The 23,746-nt window shown below is 40.4% G+C and overlaps 1 protein-coding gene across 5 annotated transcripts in view; it reads right to left on the bottom strand.

Moving 5' to 3' along the window:
• Nucleotides 1-8,848, bottom strand: part of pard3ba (par-3 family cell polarity regulator beta a) — a 131,528-nt gene extending 122,680 nt beyond the window's left edge. For all 5 annotated transcript variants that reach the window (XM_020592177.1, XM_020592181.1, XM_020592179.1 and 2 more), the window contains exons 1-2: nt 8,400-8,848; nt 2,261-2,362 (exon numbers count right to left, since the gene is read on the bottom strand). In XM_020592177.1, the coding sequence (XP_020447833.1) occupies nt 2,261-2,362; nt 8,400-8,516 (219 nt within the window). In that variant the 5' untranslated portion in view covers nt 8,517-8,848. The remainder of the gene's footprint in view (nt 1-2,260; nt 2,363-8,399) is intronic.
• Between the last annotated feature and the right edge of the window lie 14,898 nt (nt 8,849-23,746).

The raw sequence follows: 23,746 nt of genomic DNA on the forward strand, positions 1-23,746 counted from the left end.
GGCATGTCATGTGTACTCATCCTATTCTGTCTACTATCTTTTCATCAGCAGAAAAAACAAAAGTATAAAATGAGAAGTGAGATGAAAGCTCGAAGGGCATTTGGGGGATTTGGTGAAAAGCTGAGAGAATAAAGAAACAAGGGTAAATAGGACAATTCCTGCATTGCGGAGGTTCTAGGAAAGCGTTTGCTCAGCAGAGCCCATAATCACAGAAAGCACCACAGCTAGAAGCAGAGAACTGACATCAGGTTAACTTCTTAGTGATAGCATTTGATCAAAAGCCAGAGCAGGATTTGATCTGTGACACTTCAACACTTTGAGGAAAGAACGAAAGATTTAGGTTGGAAATGAGTCATTAAAACCTATGGCCCAACCTCTTACAGTATGCACAAAGAAGACAGCAGCTCTTATGATTACAATTCCATCATCCCAGAAAATGAAGCCTCTGTTCCCTGTGATTGGAAAAACACTGTTTTTCCTCTGTTAAAGATTCCCTCAGAGTTTACACATCTATTATTAAGTTCTGTCCCCAATTTCTGCCAAACTTGCAGTCCTACATGCACATGACACTGTGCACACACACACACACACACACACACACACACACACACACTTTGATCATGAAGCTTAAAACACCAGTTGTTACTGCGTGATCGAGGGTCGGCTGAAAATTCCATTTCCATTTCATTTATTCTTCTTGCTGACTAAGTGTTGGTAATTCATCATTTGTCTGGGCCCGGGGCTCATGAATATGGATTTCGGGCAGTTTATTAGCACATCTTAGAAATGCATTATGGGAAATTAGCAAAAGGAATGAAAATTGCTCTATAAAGAAAATGAGCCACTCTCTCTGTGTATAAAATGCAGAAACATTTCAACTCCCAGTCCATCTCCTGTGAAGTCACATCACTGCTGTTTTCTGAGAACTTCCCTCGGCACATGGCATTAAGTCTGAAATGGCGTCCTTTCATCTGCCTCAGTACAAATGCACATGACAGCTAAATCACACAGCACTGTCACCTACTCTGCTTTCAGTGGAGCCACAGAGGAGGAGGCTTGGGGAGAGGGGAGGTGAGCTCACTTCCTTACTGAGCACCCATGGAGCCAATTAAGATGCAATCAAATAAAATCAGGGTTTACTTTAATTGGTCAGAACCATAGCAGAAAAACTAATTTTGTCACATTTTTTATTTAGTTTAGGCAACTAGTGACAAGCTAACCAGGGCTGGAATTTACAAAATACCCTGTTTATCTGACATCCTGTCATGATGCCAGGTTGGAGACTTTCACAGGGGAATCAAAACAAATCCTCTAACCACAGCTAAGAATGACAAATGGCCTGCTGTAATTTACTGTACTTTGCACCAGGTAGAAGCATTCAAGAAATAGCTTACTATCGGCATCACAGCTCTTTTTGTTATGCTAAGCTTTCAGGTGTCAACCAATATGTGTGTTGAAGGGTAGATAAGAGCAAGGACAGAACAAAACTATCGGCCCTTTCAGACACAGTACCATGGAATTTTACGAGCTACATGTAGCAGTTGCATTTTGGGCATTCAGACATAAAACTTCTGTGCCCAAAATTCCCAAAAAGACTGTTCACACATAGCAGGACCTAGCCAGGTACAGCCACAATGTTCATTCAATATCTAACATCATGCAAGGCAAACACACCATTATTCCTCTGTGCAGCGTGAGCAGTCCTTTCATTTCCATGTCAACCCAATTTTCAGCCATTCAGCGTTAGTTCATTCTACTAAACTGTACCTTCTCAAAATAAACTTATACTAGCCAGCAATGTTACGTTCTTTTTATCTTTATGCCCAGATTTCATTGCCTGCCCGAAATATACACCACGAGACAGAGTAACGAAGAGAGAGCCCAGCGTTGGTCAAGCAAGCTATATAGTGAAGGAAGAGAGGGAGCTGTGTTAGTGAGGACAAAGGAGGGAAACTGAGAAAATGTTGTCATCTTGACAACAACCTTGTTGGCAATTTGGCCACTTCAAATCAGACATGTAGCCAGTTAGAACATAGCCGGCTATTTGACTAGGTCCAACCAGGTAAACACTTTGCCAGCTTTACAACTCGGGGCTTTGTTCAGACATGATGCCTAGATGTGAAACAGCCGGCAAATTCCTGGCTAGGGGTGCATATCTTAAAGATGCTTATGTGAGACTAGAACTTCACACCCTAGTTTGAACTAAAGAAAACAAAAGTGCTCAAACACAAGACACAGCACATTATCCACGAATCCTCACCCTGTCTCGGTCTTCCACCAGATCACCCAGCAGGTCATCCATGTCCAGGATCCCTCCTTCAGCATACTCCAAGTGGTGGATCATCATGGCACTCTCCCCATGCTGGACACAAAGTCAGCAAACATTTTTGATTAGCAAATTCTTTAACTGGTCATACTGCAATTAAAGCAAGCATCGCAAGTGAGGCAATCATGATGTACAAGGATCTGTAAGGGCTTTGATTTGCAGAAGAAAGGTTGCTATATTGTTTACACTGAGGTATCTGTAGCTTTAAAATCTCTTGATGCAGTGGACAATGGTGCAAATTTTAAAACTTTAGATGATTTGTTTTCTTTACTCTGATTAAGTTGGCAATTTTTGTAACAGCCAAAATTAGTTTTAACCAGTCATTGTTTTAATACAAGATATATTAAAATTAGCTCAACCACAACAATAGTACATTTACAGCAACAAATGTGACAATACTGAGCGTCAACACACAAACATAATCATGTGTATATGCAGAGATAACAGCAGGTTTCCCTGTTGCCTTGGCAGGTGCAGTAGGAACAGATGACCTACATTACACTGTACACAACACTGGGTTTACAAAGTGCAGTGTGAGATGGGGGAGGACAGGAACATTTCCACTTTTGCTGCTCTGTGGGGAGAAATGGTGCATACATTCCAGGCTGCTTTCACTGTCACCATGAGGACAGAGGTCAAAGTGAACACACCCCACAGAGCAAGAAACACACTGAGCCATTAACAAAGAAAACAAGGACTTTTGACTTAGCTGCAATCTGAAATCTGTGTAGAGGTTACACAACAAAATCAACTGAGAAATGAGTGAACATGGCATCTTCCCCTTTCTTTAGCCCACACAAATGTGTTGCTGTGCACATCATTGACAAATTAAGATAAGATTGGTGATACTTTTACAAAAACTATGAATAAAGTGAGAAAACAATGCAACTCCAGGTTAAATATTTACCATTTCCCTCCCAATTTCTATTAAAGGGATTAACAAAACCAGGAAAAGAAAACTTTGACAAGCTTTGTCGTTTCCAACATGGATACAGTAGAAAACGGCATAATTTGAACTACTCGTACAACAAGCAATCTGTCCAGAGCAACACGTGGCTACATTAGCAGCTAAATGAACAGCTATAGGCTTGAAGGTTGGAATGAGTTTGGCTGAGACACAGCGAGTGGCTTCTGCTCTATCTATCACTGAGCCTTGTATGTGAATGGGCTCATTCTTGCTTCGCTGCATCTCAATGTGAATTACGGGCACAAAAAAGAAGGTGTCTGCCTTTCACAATGGGCCAAGTCCATTTTCATAAAACAAATGTTTGGGAGAGCCAGGGATTTCAATCACAGGGATAAAGCCAGAACCTCCCTTTCTTGCAGAAGTTTCCATAATACCAACGCCAGAGCTGTGAGAGACAGGAGGAGCAAGTAATCTGCAACTACAACTAGCATACAATTACACTGCAGTTTTCACAGAGTGTAAGAGCATTGTGCAAACAGGTATTCAGTCCATTTAATCTGAGCCCCGAGTGTCCTGTCACAAAAACAAACAAACAAAAAAAAACATGAAACTGTTTTAACATACAAACACAGCAGGACACAGAAATAAGTGATTATAATAATAATGCTCATGATGAAAATCATAATCACTTAGCCCCCATTCCACCTGGTATTGTTACTGTATGTAAATCTTTGAAAACATCTAGATAATACCACAGGCCTGTGCTTTTACACCTGGCGTTAATAGATGTCCCACTGTCTTGAATTCTCCCTGCATTGTTATCAAATCTTAACATAAAATCTGTTAGCTGGGCTTGTCAACAAACGTCAGGTGAAGAGAAGCAAAGTGGGATAACAGCAAAGCACCATTAAAACATGGAAGGTAAGTGCAAGGTGACAGCCTTGAAAGCAAGGCTAACATTACTGTAACCAGTACCTATTAGCCATCATGATTTAATAAAGTGGCCTTAACTAACTGATATAAACTGTCTCACAATTCCTGAAGTTGTTCTGATGCTGATGAATAGTCAGCTAAACTGGACCTGACTTGAAACTAATATGTTTTCACTGCATTTAATTAGCTCCATTTAAACATGTTTACTACAGAGCAGCACATGGGATGGAGATGCTGAAATCAAAGGCTGTACAGGTGGACCTGAGCCATCAGTGCAAACCTCACCAGAAAAACTGGTCCAGCCTGACAAACTGCAGGCATTCTTCTGCCTCTCACTGACACAGTTCATGTGTTTGTGTGTATGACAGCAACAGCAAATGAGGGAAATAGAAAGCATTAGTGTGATTTTCAGGGGGAAGGATTAATTCATATCAGTGGATTAGAGCACAACAATGCTAGAGTGTTAATTAGCATCACCTAGCTTTCTTCATGTGCCTCACAAGGCCTTAGGAAATGGTTTCCTCTAGTTCTTGTGATGAAAAAGGGTTCAATGTATGACACTTCACAGTAATCTATAGAGAACAAAAACAGAAAAACTCCTCTGAAGTCCATCATTTTCAATCCCTGAGAATTGCCCTTTGTGTTCTGAACTCTTCCCGTGAAATATAATACAAAAGTCAGGCAGCAGAGGAGAATTACCATGACGGTTAGAGGAGTAAATTCCCTGCAAATTATGCCACTAAGCCCCCCACTATTTAAAAGATATTCCACCACCCCCCACCACCCCCTTTGGAGCGCAAACATGACACCACACAAGAACGGTGAAGCACCGGGGCGATTAGTGAAGCTAAATTCACTGAGGCTGCTGTGTCGGTGGTGGTGTTGGGGGTGCCATTTCACACTTTGATCCCCAGAAGAATGTGCAATTACACAGCTGCAGGAGGACGGTGTGGATTTAGCCGTGACTAAAAAAAAAAGTCTTTAACGAAGGAGCCGATGAGGAGCTGTCTTCAAGTCGGGTCCATCGGAGTGAGAGCAAAGAGAAGCGGCGGGGAGTTTTCTCTCTAAAGGAAGATGACAGCCAGAAATGGAGACAGTTTGAACTTAGCAGTCATCTGCTCTCCAATGTAATCACAGGACAAAATTACTCCTGAACACAAATACATGAAGTAGGGATGCAACCATCTAATACGCCACATGGAGAATGAGCCATGAATGATGCACATCAAGTACAGTTTTTCAATTACCATCACTCAGTGTGGCAAGCCAGAAACCCCTGGCCACACTTTCTCCTAAATGCAAATGATCCTAATGATTTCCGTGCACTGATGTATACAGATCTATCTTTGGAGAAAAAGAACTGGTACTGGCTGAGATAAAGTACTGGAATCAGCACTGGGGGAGAAAGGGGGAACACTTTTGTTTAATCCTCCCTATTCCACAGCTCTAAGCCGTATATGCTATATAACCAATGTATTCATAATCTGATGCATGACATTTTTTATTTTAAATGTAAATTTGCAAGCAATTTATCCATCATTATGGATTAAGGAGTGTAGATGAAGGGCAGAAATGGTAATATGATACTCTGAAATTAAGTCTACAACACAGCAAAGTGCAGAAAGTGAAGGGGTCTAAATACTAGTTCCTGAAGCTCCTCGACTGATGCTAATCGTTTTGACATAAATATGTAACAAACATTTTTGATCAGGCTTCTTTGAATTTCAATAATTGTGACCATAATCCCACTAATATTTTAAAATATATCATGCGAAGGCAATGAAAAGATATAGGGACATAATGCAATTTAAGTGATTCTTACATTAGTAACCAGTCTCACTTTGTCCAACATTTTAAGAACAAAGGACTTACAGCCAATAACAAGTCTGTCTTTCAATTTTTTTTGTAAAATTATTCTGCCAATTTAATAATGCATATTCCTAAAGTTAAATGAGTTTGAAACCAAGAAGGGTGGTATTTCAATTTTGAACAAGTTTTCTGTTTGTAACTAAAACCTGTTAGACTATCACACCTCTTTTTAAGGTCATTCTGTTGGGGATGCCCAAGTTCAAGCTCACATCAGCAGGCATCTGACCAGCTGGAGTGCCCTTCGAGCCTCAGGGTGTTAACACTGGGTAATTATTTGAGCTGGGGAAATATCTTCCTTCAGGGATCAATAAAGTTAACACAAAAAGAATTAACAATACACATTCACAGCTGGTTAATAAAGACAAACTATTTCCCTGGACTCATCTAACAGAAAAAGAGAAACAGCAATTGCAATGAACAATGCAATTTTGGGCAACTGTGTTTAGCAGGTTCACTATTTGTATTATTTTATAAACTACAAAACTAGGCAGACCTAGAAGAGATGCTGCTTTTTTTATAGAAATGCACATATAGATGACAGTTGGAAATCATTTTGTGTAATTTATAAATCTTTACACATTAATGTGAGATCACATTAAAATAAACTGCTAATTAAGAAGGTCCACGTGCCACTGATGCAATCAGTGCACGGTGCTGAATCCTGTCCGCTATGCACGTGGCCATAAGCCAGCACACACCAACACAGCCCCAGTGATTAAACCCAAGTTTTTAATGCTGTCCCTGCTGTCAGCAGTGAGTCCAGTCAATGGAGATATGTGCGGCTAATGTGGCCCGCTAAGTGGATTCTGCTGGCAGAAGCAGCCGGCACAATGGGTCAGATCTTCTGGTCCTCTCTGGCACTTACAGAGCTGGACTGTCCTCATGATGGTCTGCCTCTATTAAGGGAAGACAACGAGCTGCTGAATCAGCGTCTAGCAGTGGTTTCTAATTAACATGCTCTGTGAAAAGCAATCAAAGCCTGGGTGCATTCTAATCATACACTCACATTTAGCCTACTTCAGCTTGTGCACCGCAGCGTGTCTCAGTGAGAGTGGCTGTGGCTGTCAGTGAAGCAGGAAGAAGACAGCTCAGAGGACACCAATCAAGATGAGCTCCTCCTTGTTCGTGTGTGTGTGTTCCATCGGGGCCATCCAGCCACCCAATCGGCCCGTCCATCCCTGCTTCAGTGGGCTCTCATATCCCCCAAGTCAGCCTCGCCAAGGGAGATGGTGCATGGGCAGACATGGGGGGACTAGCCAACCGATAAGACCAGGGCCTGTCACTGGTCCTAATCCCCAATCACTCACAGGACAAAGCCTCCTGTCTACTGCACACATACCCGACTGCGGCCACACTGAGGACATCAAACAGTAAACTTCCACCTGCCCACTGAGATACCAGGGCTTAAACAGTAAGCTATTGTACAGGTAGACAGCCGTAGCTGGAGCCAGTGCCACTCACATCCTCACAGAGGCCAAAAACACACATCAGCATGCTATCATGCTGGGGCAGCATGCACAGACAAAGCTGCTGATTAATAAAAGGTCAGTTCAGCAGAATGATTAATGTTCAAGTGATTGCAACATCAGGAAGCTGAAAGCTGGGGGTTCATATATTTGTGTATGTGTGGGGCACATTTAGAAAGTGCTAGTGAGACATTCAAAATGGCAAGGTGCAAGAAAACAACTACTTATTACACCAATAGTAATCAGTTTGGGATGCTCGGCACACACTTGTAATGATGTGCTGTGTTTTGTCTGCTCCTACATTTCCCAGAATGGCTTTGGACAACCATGCTGTTTGTAAGGTGGATTAATCCTTCAGTATACAAAGATTTCAGCCAAAAGAAGTCATGTTTTACTCACCTTTACATAATTATGCCACCACTAAGATACCTTAATCCTTCAGTATACAAAGCCAAAAGAAGTCATGTTTTACTCACTTTTACATAATTATGCCACCACTAAGATATATATAAAGATATCTGGATTAAAAGTTCAAGGATGCTGCCTCTCCTACACCAGATAAGGCTAAACTAGCTAAAAACACTAAAATGGGGTCAAAACCTTTTGTGATAGACACTTAAAGGTTGTACTTAGATTTAGTCGCAAAATAAATAATTGTGTATAAGCAAATAAAAGGACTTTCCTACGCCATGAGCTAATGGCCAGCTCTAATAGTACAGCCTACTTGCCAAATTAGGCATGTCACGTGACCCACACTTTAGACAGGTTATGGGAGACGGCTCTCGACAAAATGTGAAGAATGAGTGGAACGAAACAACATTAAATGTAAGAACACCAGGGTTAACAAAGTGCGAGTCTCAAAGAAATAAAGTATCTGACGTGTTTCAAGAATATTTACCTGCTCCAAAACCTTGCGGAACCTGCGCTCGGCTTGGTTGACTAAATCCTGAACGGTCCGTACATCTTTACAGGGAACCACCACCGCGGTGTCCCCAAAGGTCACTGTAACTTTCATACTAGTTGTGAATTTAAATGTTTTGAGAATAAAGAAAGGTTCCGATAGTCTGTCGACCCGGAGCTGTTCCCTGAGAAAAGAAAGTGACACCTGTCTATCGAAACTTGAGCAACAGGTGTCTCAAGTCAGAACGAAATCACGGTGAGGTCACTTGTCCACCTTTACCGAGATAAACAATTGGTTAAAACCTCAGAAGGCATCTTATTTTAACCCGAGCCGTCATAAAAGTAAGAGAAAAACCGTAATTACGAGCGCAGAGTGTGAGTTTCTGTCATGTTGAGCCGTCCGCTGATACACCCAAACAATACCAACAGAGACAGGAACCCGGAAGAAATCACAGCGCCCCAGGCGCTCGCGCTGACAGTGTTGTTAACTTGTTTATTATTTATTTTTCATATGTGGAAGTTTTTCTAAAGCTGTATAGCTTTAATAATTTTGGTACAGATGTTATAATCCACACATTTTTGCTCCATCTTAAATTTTTTATTCATTAATGGATCTGTACTAATAGTCAAATATTAATATAGGAATTTTAATATGTCGTAACTTAACACTGTTTTACTGTGCCTCAATGAAAATGGTTACTTTTACAGTAGATACCGCCTGCTTTACTTAAGTAATGTTTTGTTTGTTTTGTTTTGTAGTTGTATTTGCCTAAGGGATATAAACATTAACTTTTTTCTGCCACTGATTATTCCTACAGGAATCCTATCACAATCGGTTCCTGAATTTTATCTGGCAAGATTGGATCCAAAATCTAAATTATAGTTAGGAAATTCACTTTATATTAGAGTCCATTTGTTCTTTTGACCATGGCTGACCATTTGTCCATCCAAATTAAGTGAAATTATTTCCTAGATGCTACATCTGGTATGTACACACTCTTGTAAGCTGGTTTTACAGGGGAGCTCTTAGGTAAACTGTCCTCATGTACTGTATTTCCTGAGAAATATATTGTATTAACCTAATTACCTCCCTACTCTAATCCCCTGCACACACACACGCTGCCACCTCTACTCACACACATAGTAATTACCTAGCTGTTATTGTCACTCATTTTATGTCATTAGGTGTGTTGTGAAATTGCCTTTATGGATATTAATGGCCAGTGACACACTCCTGTGCCTTTTTCCCTGCATTGTTTCCTCCCCGTCAAATCAGAAAGCCACTATGGCAGATGGATTCAAAACTGGGCCAAGCAATTATTTCCACTGCTGCTGTAATTCATTCAAAATGTACAAAACAAAACACCGAAGGGCTGAAAGCCTCTTTTACCTATTGTTTTATCTCACTCCTCTCATCCCCAATAAATAAGGAGGGGGTGAGAGAGTAAAGCATGAGGACAGAAAGCAAATAGAGATGGAAAAAGCTTGGCTGCAGTGTGTTTCCAGACAACATTATTACCCTGGGAGCTGGCAAAATGAGAGATGAAGCTGTGTGATGTTAATGTTTTATCTAGCAGAGGATACAGAAGATGAACATTCCACTCTCACCTGTTTTCAGTTGGTTCAGAAAGGGTGTTTTTCACTCCAGCATCTCTAAGTGGCAACAAGAGATTGCCTGTAAAGATTTTGAAAGTTTAGAGGACTTGGTTGTAAAGTGGCACCAACAAACCTCACGATTCTCTGAACTAATTCTATTCTGTTCTATTCTATACCAGCAGGTGTAGTGACTGACAAAATAATTTGGATGTTGTTGGTGGGTCCTGATTGTGAATGGGGTTCTTGTGCACTCATTTGAAGAAAGCACTGCACTCTGATTGCAATCAGAATTTTTTTTTTTTTTGATGCACCCATGCACATTATAGAAGATTATTATGTGAGCAGTTTTCCTTTATTTGATAATGATAGTACAGGAAGTGCAGGGTGCTTCCCCAGCCAGAATCAAACTCTGGGTCTTGCAGTTTCATGGTATGTTCACCTCCATGCACCCATTTCTTTTTGGTGCTGTTTTTGTTGATGCAGAAGAAGCATGGAGTCTGTTCATTTTGTTTCATCTGTTGAACAAAGGGAATTCCCTGCATTCCCTGCCCAGTGGAATGTTCATAATGCATTTCCTCATCATGAAAACTCTCTTAATTTCTTATTGGTTGTAATATGCAGTAGCAAAGACATACTGTACATTACACATTTTAAAATTTGAGCCCCGAGCTTAATTCTAGATACTGATAATAAAATATTCTAAAGTCAAGGTCCAGTTCTGTTTACCAGAGCTCTTGACCATATCACATGGCCTGCTTGTCAACTCTGTACATAAGAAGATCATTGCTTCTGTCACAAATCTTTATTGGATGTGAATGTAAAATACTGACAGTCTATTCATCACAGTTCATGTTGTCCAGAAAAAAAGAATTTGCACATACAGAGCCTCTTTTTCTGGCATGTACAGTATGTAAACACGTGCTGTACTGTGTACACACACACAGCCACACTAATACTCTGGCCAGGACATTTCTCAAATTACCACATGTGGGATAGCTGCATAGAGAAACTGTTTTGTTTGTTCAAGGTGGCTGCCTGTCTCCACAGTTCCCAATTATGTCAGAGAAAAACAACGGTCTTGGATAGACATGACCGAGGCCTCAATATGTCTTCTTGTTGTGACATGTGAAAGAAGAGATAAGATAAGATATCAGGATCAGAAATGGGTTGTAACATAACACACAGGCAGTAAGAATTTGATTTGAGCTAATCTCGTAAGGAAAAAACAGCAGACGAGTTGACAGCAATGCAGTGTTTGCACAATATTACTACAGTCAGATGTTGACTAATGTAACTCAACACTGTGATAATCTCTTAGCCACGCCCTCACCTGTATTGGTGTTGACAAAATGTGATACAGAAAGAAAAGTTTAGAAGAGTTTGCTGCTGTTGTTTGTCAGAACTGGGGAACCTCTGGTTTACAGTCATGTTTGAGCTAAAGTACTGTTGTACTGTATGTGTCTGAATGGTCTATCAAGCCTTTCTTTTGAGTCTTTAATTCATATCCTAGTCTGGAAATAAGGCGTGCTAGCCAGAGCGTTGGCTGTCAATAAAAGACCAGTGATGGTTTTTGTTGTTTTGTTCGTCTCTCTGAGGGCAATTTACAGGGCTGGGTTGTCTGGGTCGATAGTACTGTTGATTTGCTTTCAGTCTTCAAGCAGTGCCCCTTTTCTAAAGAGCAAAATTGATGTTCTCAGCAGCAGTGCCACCACCCCGTGTTCTGGCTCAGTGTGAGACTGAAGCTGGTCAATAGCTGAGACTTGCTTCACTTCCTGCTGCGCTGCTTACAATTACAGACCCTGAATCAGCTGCAAGGATTACTCATAAAACCTGCTCTCACTTTCTTTTAGTGTGTGTGTGTGTGTGTGTGTGTGTGTGTGTGTGTGTGTGTGTGTGTGTCACTGCATAAGTCAGCCAGAAGAGATAGTGTTCGCAATCACAGAATATGACTTTCATTCAGCATGAGGATTTCATTTTAGAACCCAGGTATAATATTCATGCTGCAAAATTGCATTTCTTTTGTGTATGACTCCTGAAAAGCTTCAATCGAATAGCCTGTGAATTACAAGTGTTGCCAAAGTTGCCCAAATTGTTGTTTGGAATAATGACAGCTATTCAAAGCAAAACAGCTATCATTAGACACCATGATCTATGGACACACACAGATACATATTGTACTCTGGAGCTTGTTTCACTTCTGCAGGGATCTTTGTCAAGCACCACTGGCCCTCCACTTCCTTTTTTTAAAAGACTGCAGGTACAGTATAAGGAGAAGTATGGAGAATTGTAAATGTTAAAGGAAGTTGGAGGCTTTGATGTTCTTCAATTCTATCAACCAATATGGTGAACATACACTGTACTGCCCTTCCAGCTCAGTATGTAAATATGTTAACATCTTTTGTATTGGACAAGTGATCCAGGGAACATTCAGCTTTCAGTACTGACCATAGTTGCCAGAACTCATGACCAGAATCAAGTCTCTGCATCAAGTAAAAGTCGGCTCCATCCTCATGCACATTTTGTAAACTTCCTGTCTTTCTATGGATTTTACAGACATTCCAGGAATGTCCAACTGTACTCTTCAAAATAAAACCCTGATAAGCGTTTCAGAACTGCCTGACTCTATCTTAAACTGAAGCTCCTTCTGCACAAACCATAGAAATACCATGTGGGAAGGTTGTATAAGAAATCCAACTGGAGTAAGGTCATGTGTGTGTGTGTGTGTGTGTGTGTGTGTGTGTGGATGGAGGATGGAGTTTTCAAGACATGGTAAAGGCTCCAATCAACTGATGACAGCAGACTTTTACTTGATGCAGAGACTTGATTCTGGTCATGAGTTCTGGCAACTATGGTCAGTACTGAAAGCTGAATGTTCCCTGGATCACTTGTCCAATACAAAAGATGTTAACATATTTACATACTGAGCTGGAAGGGCAGTACAGTGTATGTTCACCATATTGGTTGATAGAATTGAAGAACATCAAAGCCTCCAACTTCCTTTAACAAGACAGAATGTGTCTTGTTATGCAAGCACATGAGTGAGGTATTCTGTTAATCATTTACTTTTGGAGCAGCTCCACTGGCAAGAAACCATAAATTAGTTATTATATCAACAGGTGCATAGACCATAGAACAGGTTAGCACGGAAGAAATCAGGCCACAGGCAAATGCAGTTAGCAGGTAGGATGTTGATCTGTCAATTACATCGATGTGTCTGCACAGATTTTCACACACTTTTCACAGAAAAAAACATATTTTCTCACTTTTCTCTGCAAGGAAGTCACAAAGGAGAAATCATTCCATCTTTGACTGTTGCACACACCTAATTAGACTAATTAGATTTTTCTCAGCTGAAGCCTGGAGTTTAACAAGACATGACTCTCACCCTTTGCACCATGCTCCTTGATGGGTGAGAATGAGACTTTATATTCACTAGGCAGGTAGCACATCACACACTCTCTCACACACATGCACATCCCTTAATGGGTCAAATTAGCACTCTGGCACATAAAACCTGTTTTCCACCCATTCTGTCACCCCGTCGCTTGTTCCCTCCATGTTTTCTTCTTCTTTTCTTCCTCAGTCCTTTTGTCAGAGAGAGTAGCAGGGTAATTAAAATCTACAGTGAAACAAAAATTGTTTTAATTTAAGTTGATTATACCATTCCTGTCTGTGACTTTGCAGGAGATTTTTTTTAGAAATCTGCTGCCTTGAAACCATGGCAACTACAGCATAACCTTGTTTTCTGCCTCATCACAGCAAGAAAGACTGCTGAACATTGATCTAGACAATTATGGGGCTACATTTGCAACAAAAGCAAGCAAGGCAGAGGCAATGGTTGGGAAAGGTAAAGTGGAGAGAGGAAGTGAGTGAGACTTGAGTGGAAACATGGTGAGACTAGTATCTAAATAGTCTAATGGCCATAAAATGGCACCCTCTCCACTGTCTGCAGCTCATAAATGTCCCAGTGATGTCATTCGTTTCAATCTGACTGACATCTTGTGGCTTTTCTACACCACTCTGCCTCATGAACTTTTCTTCTGCACTTATTCAGCCCAGTAATTTGAGTAAAAGTGCACTTGAATTTACAGCAGGCACCACTACATTTTCAATGGTTATCTCTGTGATCACCTCCTATATAACTATATTTACATACTGTAGCTTATATAGTTCTGCTTTTGAAGGGTAAGTCCACCCAAATCACCAAATAAATGCTTGTTGCCTAGTCTTCCTTCTACATCCACTTCTACACCCACCATATCCATTTCTGCTGTCAGCCAAATATTTTGGGGGACTTTTTCATAGTCAAAATGTTATGCCTGAATTGTGTCAGTACCCAATGAGTGTGGCTGGGCATCCAACGTTAGGGAACATTGCTAAAAGACTTAATTAAAGCTAGGAGGAGATTGTGGTTACTAAAACTATGAGCATTCATTGTTGTCTCACTCTGTCTGCTACAGAACTGTCCAAAAAAAAGACAATTCCTAGAATTTCTGTCCAACACATAACATTAATTGTTGCACAGTCCCACCACCTAACTAATGAATGCCACTATGTGTTATATTGTCAAGCAAAATAAGTCTGTATCTTTTTTGGAAAGACCACAAGAGAAGGTGGAAATGCTGCTGGTTAAAAGCTTATAATTTTAATCATGCATTCAAAACCCTCTGTCTATAAATGGACTTTAAAAAACCCCAGGGGTGTCAAGATACTTTTTTTTTTCTTTTTTGCTAATTTATGCACATGAATTAGTATTGTTACCTCATATAATGAATAAGTCATTTGTACTCTTAAATATAGTTCATAATGTGCATAATAATTTCCCCTAAAATGCTATACATAAATGCTATGCAGGAAGCTAGTTCAGTGCTCAAACCTTTTTATTTCTAAGTCAAGCACTGAAATAAAATTGTCAGTTCCTTTTTTTCAGATTTTTGATGCTTTGAGCACTACAAGTTGAAATCAGGCCAAGGTCAATGTCAGTTTATTTATAAAGTGCCTTTGATACACAAAGAAATGCTTTACAGAATAAAACAGAATCAAACGATCACTCATATCACATATGGAGGTCCATAATATAAAAATACAACAGATTAAAAGACAAATACAGTACAAACAATTAAAATCAACTACATTTATACAAAAGCATGAGTAAACAGCAATGTTTTGAGCTTAGCCTTAAATGTGGCCAGACTGGGGACTTGTTTTAGCTCCATGGGGAGTTTGATCCACCTGTGCACAGTGTACTAACTGAACGCTGCTTCCCAATGTTTAGTCCTGATCCGAGGCTCAATCAGCTAATAATTGTCAGCAGATCTAAAGGCTCTGCTTAGTCAGTATACTTTAAGAGGTTCAGAGATATATTTTGGTGCTAGACCATTACCAGCGTTATAGACCAACATAAGTACTTTAAATCTATTTGGTAGGAGAGTGGAAGCCAGTGCAGTGAGGTGATGTGTTCAGTTCTTTTAGTTCTAGTTAAAACTCCAGCAGCTTTATTCTGGATAAGCTTATGAGGGAGACCAGTTAAAAGACAGCTGAAATAGTTCAGTCTGCTGGAGATGAAAGCATGAGTGAGCGTCCCTGCATCATCTGTGGTCACAAAACCTATAACTTTCACAGTGTTTTAAAATAATAAAATGCATGTCTTGTTAGGGCCTTAATATGACTATTAAACCTCAAATCTGAGTCAATTAACCCCTGGTTGTCACTTGAGATTTGACCTTAATAGATGCAGTCTGTTGGGTAGTAGCAGAAATCTCAGAAAAGCTTTGCAGTGACAACAGGAATTATCTGCATGGCTACATAATATTGTTATACCCCAGTTCTTTTATTGAACAGATCTGAATGAAGACGGAGTCTGACTTGTTTCATTTTAGTGCTGATTTATTTTGAAAGCCACAATAAAAAGTTACAGAAACACAAACTCAGGTGGCTCCTGCTCCAGACTACTGCTGGAAGAAAGGAGACCCCGGAAACACAGAGCCTAATACATTTATAAGATTTTGGGCTAACCCCTTACACAGACAGCTGTAAAAACATCAAGAGTTGGAGACAGTCCGATGTCTCCGTCTCATATCCTATGCTCCGCATGCATCGAGCACAAGTCATAACAAAATGAAGAATTACATGTGTGTGTGTATGTTGCATGCGTGATGTGTAACTAAAACATTCTTTCAGACATAATTCTTACAACAGATTAATACAAAAATAACTGGTGTCAAGGTACCCTTCTCAGAGTCAACATTATCTTCTAACCTTGAAGCAGAGCACACAGGAACAGACTTTGAATCTTACTAAACTGCATTAATAACACATTAAAGTCTAATAATTATCTGACTGATTTATTCATTTCTAACAATATACAGGAGAAAATATGTGATTTGTAACTTCTGTTTTACTCTAAACCAGGCCAGTTATCTCAGGCTCTGGTGAGAGACACCAACCTGGATTTGATTACGAGCAGTAGAGGTTGTCTGATTGATTGTGCCCTTAGAGGTTAAAGGTCAAAGAGTCAAAAAGATGAGAAGTGCTTTACTGTAATAACACCACCTCATTATGGGGTATCACTAGCTTTTCAGCAGGGCCAGACATTTGTTTTCATTGGCCTGGCTTCAAATGGACATGGTCGAGTTCTGTCGCTGGTATGTGACCCCACTAAGAATGGGGGGGAATCTGGGTAATAGTGATTATGACTGGGCTTATACTGAAAAGACCATAGTGAAGTTAAGTCAGCAGATGAGAGACATGCTCAGCTGCTGTGTTGTGTTTGTGCATGTCCACTGGTCCTTTTTTGTGGGCATATGTGTGACAGAAGGCTGTCATCACAGCTCTTCTCTGCCTGTTATGGCAGTGATGGGAGAACTAATGACAATCTACTGACCAAACTCACTCAAATTAAATTATGCAAATGCACTAATTGCAAATGCATAGCAATCCCGACTCATTACTTAACCCTTGGTAACCTGTTTAAAGGTTTTCATACCCACTTACAGATGAGCTTGCAAGATGGATTTGTCGTTGGAATTCAGTAGGGAATGAATAGAAGATGGGTTAGAAGGGAAGGAAGTGTTGGACGGGAGGAGGCTGTGTGTGTTTCTGAGTGTATATGTGCAGGGGCAAAGAAGAAAAGAGAGATCAAAATTGCCCCTGTGCCAATCAAAAAAACTAATTATCATTCTCAATCAGCACTGGAAGGGGACAAAGAGCTGCTCTTGTACAATACAATACAATGTCTAGACCAGAATAATTACTGCATAATTAGTTCATCAGACAATCCCAGATTGATCCAACTTTGATTTGCTTGCAGAATTGGGTCAGAGAAAATCCTGGCAAGATGTTCCCATCATGGCGACTGATGGCTGGCTGTGCTGGCGTCTGAAAAATTGGTGCTAGATTTTGTGAAAGGAGCAGTTCAACAAGGAAAAAATGACACACATAGAGAAAAATGTCTTGATCAAAAAATTCAACTTTATCACCCTGTACATGGGTTATTGAAACTTGTACTTGTGGTGGAAGATGGATCGGGAAATGGAGAAATTATTTTTGTGTCCCTTCAGTGAGCATAGTGTGGAGTGATGGAGCTCTTTTTAACCTGAATGCCCCCAGTTTGAATCTTTCTCCATAAGTGAAGATTTTGGTGATGAGGGTGTCTCTCCAGTTGTTACAGAGCAAGACCAGCTGCAGTGCATGATTGCGAGACAGAGGGTGTTATTCACTAGACCAGCATGGACCTGATTCTATAGTGGGAAGGCGCTCAGTGTGGTGAAAGGAGCCTCGATCAATGACAAGGAGGAGGTGGAAGGAGGAGAAAGTGGTCTGAACTTGTCACAGGGAAAGTGTCATGCTGCGTTTCTTTCAAAATCCAGGCTGGATCACTTTCTGCAAGAGAACAGGCGTCTTGCTTTCTGCAGACTGTGAATAGACTGTGATTGCCTGTGATACAAAGAGATGGGGTACAGGTAATAACTGTGTGGTTTGGACAGACACCACCCAGCTGCAGCTACACTGCTCCACCATTTGATGTAGGAGAACTGTTGCTATGGAGACTGTCCTAAATGATTGGCACCCTACTTTCTGGATGGGGGTGGGAACTGAAAAGAAACAAGTCAAACTGAATGTGTGCTCAATAAATGAATCAGTTTTTGAGATTTTATGTTAATTTTTTTTCTAAATAATATAATGAACCTTGTTTTTAGGACCAAAGGATTTTAGTAACTTGGTAGCATTAATAACCTTTATATACTATAGTTTTTTGGTTTTGTTTTTGAAAATATATGTGGAAAATACTAACCACATATGGAAAACTGTCTTTTTTTATAACTGTTTTAAAAAAGGAATTGGCCAAGGACAAGGAAGAAATGTATTTTATACATGAACACAGCCAAGGGATGGCACCAGCCACCCCCAGAATCTCATTGGCCAGTCCTAGTGCCATCCCTGTCAAACTGTGATGCTAGTCAGTATTCATTCATTCATTTTCCACCGCTTAGTCCCTGAACAAGGTCACGGGGGGGCCGGAGCCAATCCCGGCCAGCAATCGGGCGAAGGCGGGGTACACCCTGGACAGGTCGCCAATCCATCGCAGGGCTAGTCAGTATTCATGAATGAAAAATGAGAAACAATGACAAACTGTTGTCTTAAATACAACTAACATCTTTCTGGTGTTGTATAAAAGATATTGGTCAAATACATTTTATTTTATATCATGCATGCAGCATGACATCTGCATTCATTTCTCTGATTGTGTTGCTGGAGTACTTGGCATGATTCTCCTCAGTGGGGGTGTGGGTGGGACCACTGTGCATCAGCGATGTCCCCAGCCTGAAGTAAACAAGGATCACAGCCAAAATTAGCTAAAGAAAGCACTGCATGTGTCTCATTTTTACACAAAACAAATAATTTGATTGTTAATACTGTATGGGGTTTTTTTTTTTCATTTTTCATAGAACTGGGAGTTTAATTTACTTTTTACATGCATTTAAAATGTACCACCCCTTTCTGCATCTGTGCCTGAGCCTGGCCACCCTGCCTCTGATTTTAAAGTAATCCTTCCTGAATCATAAGTGCTGTGAGTGCCATACCATGACTTCTGCTTTAGTTGCTGTGTAGAAAAAATTCATTAGAGCATTAGACTCATTATAATTAAATGTGACCTTTGGGCGGACAAAAATAAATCAGCTAGAAAAGGATTCAGTATTTCTCCACAGAATTTCACTCTCAGCAGCATGGAGGGAACATTGAAACAGCATTTAGACCATCAAATTGGAAAATACAATTTACAAACAATAAAAAAAGCGAGAAATTTATATATTTTCAAAAAATGGGGGAGGGAAGAGGGCTGCTGAGGAGAACTTCCTAAAATCCTGAGTACAGGTGTGTTTTTGTCCTAAAATCAAGTCAACATTCTCTGATCCCACACTCATGTATCACCATTAATTTAATAATATACTGTCCTGCAGCTTCTTTTTCTCATCTCCCTGATTCCAAGCTTTCCCAAGGAAACATAATAAATATGGATGAACCAAAGCAGTCAGACATTAGAAATAAACTCTTGGCCCTGTCTCTTGGCTCACGGGTCGATTGTGGTGTTAAGTCCAGGCTTATAGCTGCTTCATCTAGACTACACCAAGGTTGAGGATAAAAGGGAACGCTATTTCTGTCCAGTTCCCCTTTGTAATTTGAGAGGAATCCATAAAGCGTAGTTTCTCAACCAAGTCTGCAATTGTGCAAGCTATAATTTACTTAATTACTCAGAGACACCTCTCTGATTCAGTCGATATCAAAAAGAGCTTTTCTGAAGGAGAGTGAGAGAATGATAGTAATTTTGAGGCTGTTTGTCACCCAGTCGCTGCTGTAAGTTTTTTTTCTTGTGAGCAATAAAGTGATCACAGATGAAAGGTTGTCAGTCATGTCTGTAATAACGTTTAAATCACTCGGGAACAGAGTGATTTAAAAATGAAGAATTCCATGTAAGTGCACTAGTAGAAATATTGAATGTACTATAAATCCCATCTTTTTGTCTCCTGAAATGAGTGCAAGTATTTTGAATTAATTTGATTTTAAAGGTCAAATGAAAATGAAATTCAGGCTCTTACAAACTGAATATGATAATGCTTTTAGGGAAAAACACATCAAAATCTAAAGAAAACAAGCTCGAGCTGAGAGAGAAATCTACCCAGCTGTGCTCCACACAGACATCTTCACCAGAGTTAGGTGAGCTATAGGGTCCTTGAGGTGGCACAAAGCAGGGTGCCACTTACCTGCTAACCCTGTAAGTATTTTTCCCTAACCAGTGGGAAAACACCAGGTCTTACATGAAAGCTTCTCTCTGCAGGGCTGAGATTAGAAGACATTCCTCTTAGTTTCCACTCCTGTGAGGAAGGCATCAGTGGTCACTGCAGCCCTGATGTAACACACAGCCTCCAACACCTTTGAAGTGGCTGTATAAGCTGGCCTCGGACGTTGGTGAGTTCAAAAGAACCCACAGAGGGATTCTGAAAGAGAGGATGGATTCCAGCTCCTTCCTTAGATCATTTCCAGTCTCATTTCTCACCATGTCAGCAAACAGTCTGAGAGGGGAAACAGAAAAAAGTCCTGGAAGGTTTGTAGGCGACTGACTCAGATGTGGGGGTCTGGGAGAGCAGGGGAGACAGAAGGACACACAAATCTCTCAACAATTTTTTCATTATTACATCTTTGTTTCTCTGATTCAGAAAGACTTAAGGTGGTGCTAAAGGAAATGTTAGGAGACTGACAAAGTCGTTAGGAAAGGCACAAAGAAGCAGATCTGACCTCGGGGAGCCAAAACATCTGGACGCTGGACTGAAAATAGCTTTTAGTTTCCAATCAAAGCTAGAGAAACATACTTTGTATGTGCTGCATATCATAAAAAAAGTCTTAGCTTGTGGACCACTGTACACACTTCACAGCAATTCAGCCTTTGGAAACATCAGGATCTGGGCTAGAATTAAAAATGAAGATCAGAGGGTTAGAACAAATATACGTGTAAGCTTGATCAATGCACCCACCGGCTGATCTCTGTGGACTGATGAGGTTAAGCCACAGCCAAGTTCTTCTTTGCTGGTGAGAAACCATTAGAATAGTCACACAAGTGTTATTTCTGGAAAGGTATAAGGAGCCTGAATAATGTGTAAGCCCTGTCTAAAGCTCCAGTTACTGGAGACAGAACAATGATTGTATAACACCACCTTTAACTATGACCACAATAATAAACATATTGAATTTTTACATTCATAACAACTTCACTAAAAACTGAGACATTTTGAGCTTCATAAATGCAGATGTTAAGGTGGAAGATTTGCATTAAATTGCACTTGTACAGGTGTGACTTTTAATTTGGCTGGGTGGTGTATTTATCAGACACTTATGTTCTTTACTAATTTGTATCATTCAATCTGTGAGTTTGACTGTGGTTAAAAATAAAGGAGACAACACTGAAGAACTTCTCCACGTACCTGCTGTTTGACCTTGATATGAGACTTTTTTCTGTTTCCCTGTCACTAACAGAATATGAATACATTTGGAATTGGGACTTGTATAGTTTTATGATTGTGCACAGTTTGCTGACATAATTGATTCTGTTGAATTTTAAAGGACCATTTTTAATGCACCCTATGCTGGTGCTGCTATATCAAAAACTTAGGACAGTGAAAATGTATAAATGGACATAGAATTATGGTACAACAGAGTGCCGTAGGAGTGGAGCTTGTACTTTTATGCATTTGATACAGTGCACATTTCCTCCTCTGCACAGCCTCTTTGCTTCTCTTCACTGGCTTGTCAAATTGCCCGTTGGAGAAAAAGATGGTGAAGCCCGAGTTTTTTTTTATTTTAACCACAGACAAAAAAAGAACCCACAGGTTGTCTGTCCGTGTCTAAGTGACAGGTGTCCAAGGCTGTGTGTGTGTGTGTGTGTGTGTGTGTGTGTGTGTGTGTGTGTGTGTGTGTGTGTGTGTGTGCACAGTCAGGCGACATATCCTGCTAATCCTGTCCGTCCCAGAGGACAGACAGGGTAACTGGGTAATTGGCCACTGACTGAGCAAGACCACTCTGGAGGCAGTGCTTATTGAACCACTGTCAGATAGAGAGAGTGAGAGAGAGCGAGAGAGAAAGTGGAAGAGACTAGGGAGGCACAGAGGAGATGAGAGAAAGATAGAAAAAGAAGACAAAATCAAGAGAATGGCACAGGGCAACAAGAGCAAAAAAGAGTGATACAGATTGAAACAAATAAAGAAAAACAAGAGTGAGTGTGAGGTTAAGGAAAAAGAGCTGGAGCGAGAGAGAGAGTGAGTGGAAGAGGTAGAGAAAGGAAGAAAAAGAAAATAGAAGTGAAGTGTTGGGAATTTTAGAGTGACCCTGAAGGCATCGTTTCCTCTTCCCTCAGCTGAAATGTGGCACTTTCATGATTACATGGACCCCTTTTTTGGGGGCGGCTTAATCTTAAACGGATGAGTGCGCGAGAGGATACAGGGGATGGGGAAAAGTAGAAGGAAGGGGCGGCATGATAATGAAAGTCTAGGTTAATGCTTCCCTCCTTCAGCCAGCAACCAAACAAATTGCCTTGTTAAAGCAGAAGCAATTGATAAATAAAGATTGAAATTTAAAAAAGTATATCCCTCCAGCAAATTGGCTGTCATTGGATCTCCCCCAAATCAGGATTCATGTGTGCGTGTGTGGGACGGTACAGGAGTATATGTGTGACCATCTTATTACATCACCCAGATGTGTGTGCGTGTGTGTGTGTGTGTGTGTGTGTGTGTGTGTGTGTGTGTGTGTTAAGAGCTGGTTGGTAGTAACTAGGCCTGAGCAGAGTGGGTAGAGGTAAGAAAGGACTGGATGAGCGATCATGGCTCTATTAAACACACCAATGGCCTGTAAATCAGGCTGTCACAGCAGCACTCATCTTACACACAAGTAAGCACACACACATGCACATGGCCTAGTGACAGGTAATATCATAGTATACAGACAAAAAAAACAAAAAGTGACAGACACAATTAAACTAAAGACATAGTACAAACCAGACAGCTGTCAGAAAGCACAAACCTCCACCAAGTCAGATCACTGTTGTCATAATGCCATTACAACAAAAAGAACAATATTCCCATGATAGTTTGGCCCTCATAATAGGATTCCTTGGCCATGACAACCTATCTCTAGCATTTGGAATCATACTCATGTCATTATTAGTTCTTAAGTTATACAAGAAAAACAATAGTTCACTAATGGTGGTTTTCTTCAGGATCAAGCTCAACAATGTTTGAAGATACATTAAATCTGTTGACACCCTCCTGTCACCAGAGTTTCAGCCAGAATTTGCTCTTAGTTGTAACTCTAGAATTATTTGTTGTCTCACAGTGGCAATGTTTCCACAAGCCCTTTGCATTTGGACATTCTGGATTAGCAGATCTGGAACATGACTTGGATCCAGATCAGACTTTAGGCTCTGGTAGATCTTATGTGGATGTTATCTTGCAAGTTTTGCATTATGTAAGTTAAATGCAAAAATACTGAAACTGGCCCTATATCACAATGGTGAGAAATCTTTAAAAAAAAAAGATCAGCACCAAAATTTAATGGATTGTTCTGTGGCCTGTACCCATACCTCTCCAAAAACTTTGCATCATTATCCATTTATAGCTTTTTGAGTTATGCTGTGAAGAATCCAACAAACAAACAAGGGTAAAAACATAACATCTTTGCAAAAGTAATTGTCATAAAAGTGCT

This window comes from Monopterus albus, unplaced genomic scaffold (assembly GCF_001952655.1).
Source record: "Monopterus albus unplaced genomic scaffold, M_albus_1.0 scaffold16.1, whole genome shotgun sequence".
Taxonomy (NCBI): domain Eukaryota; kingdom Metazoa; phylum Chordata; class Actinopteri; order Synbranchiformes; family Synbranchidae; genus Monopterus; species Monopterus albus.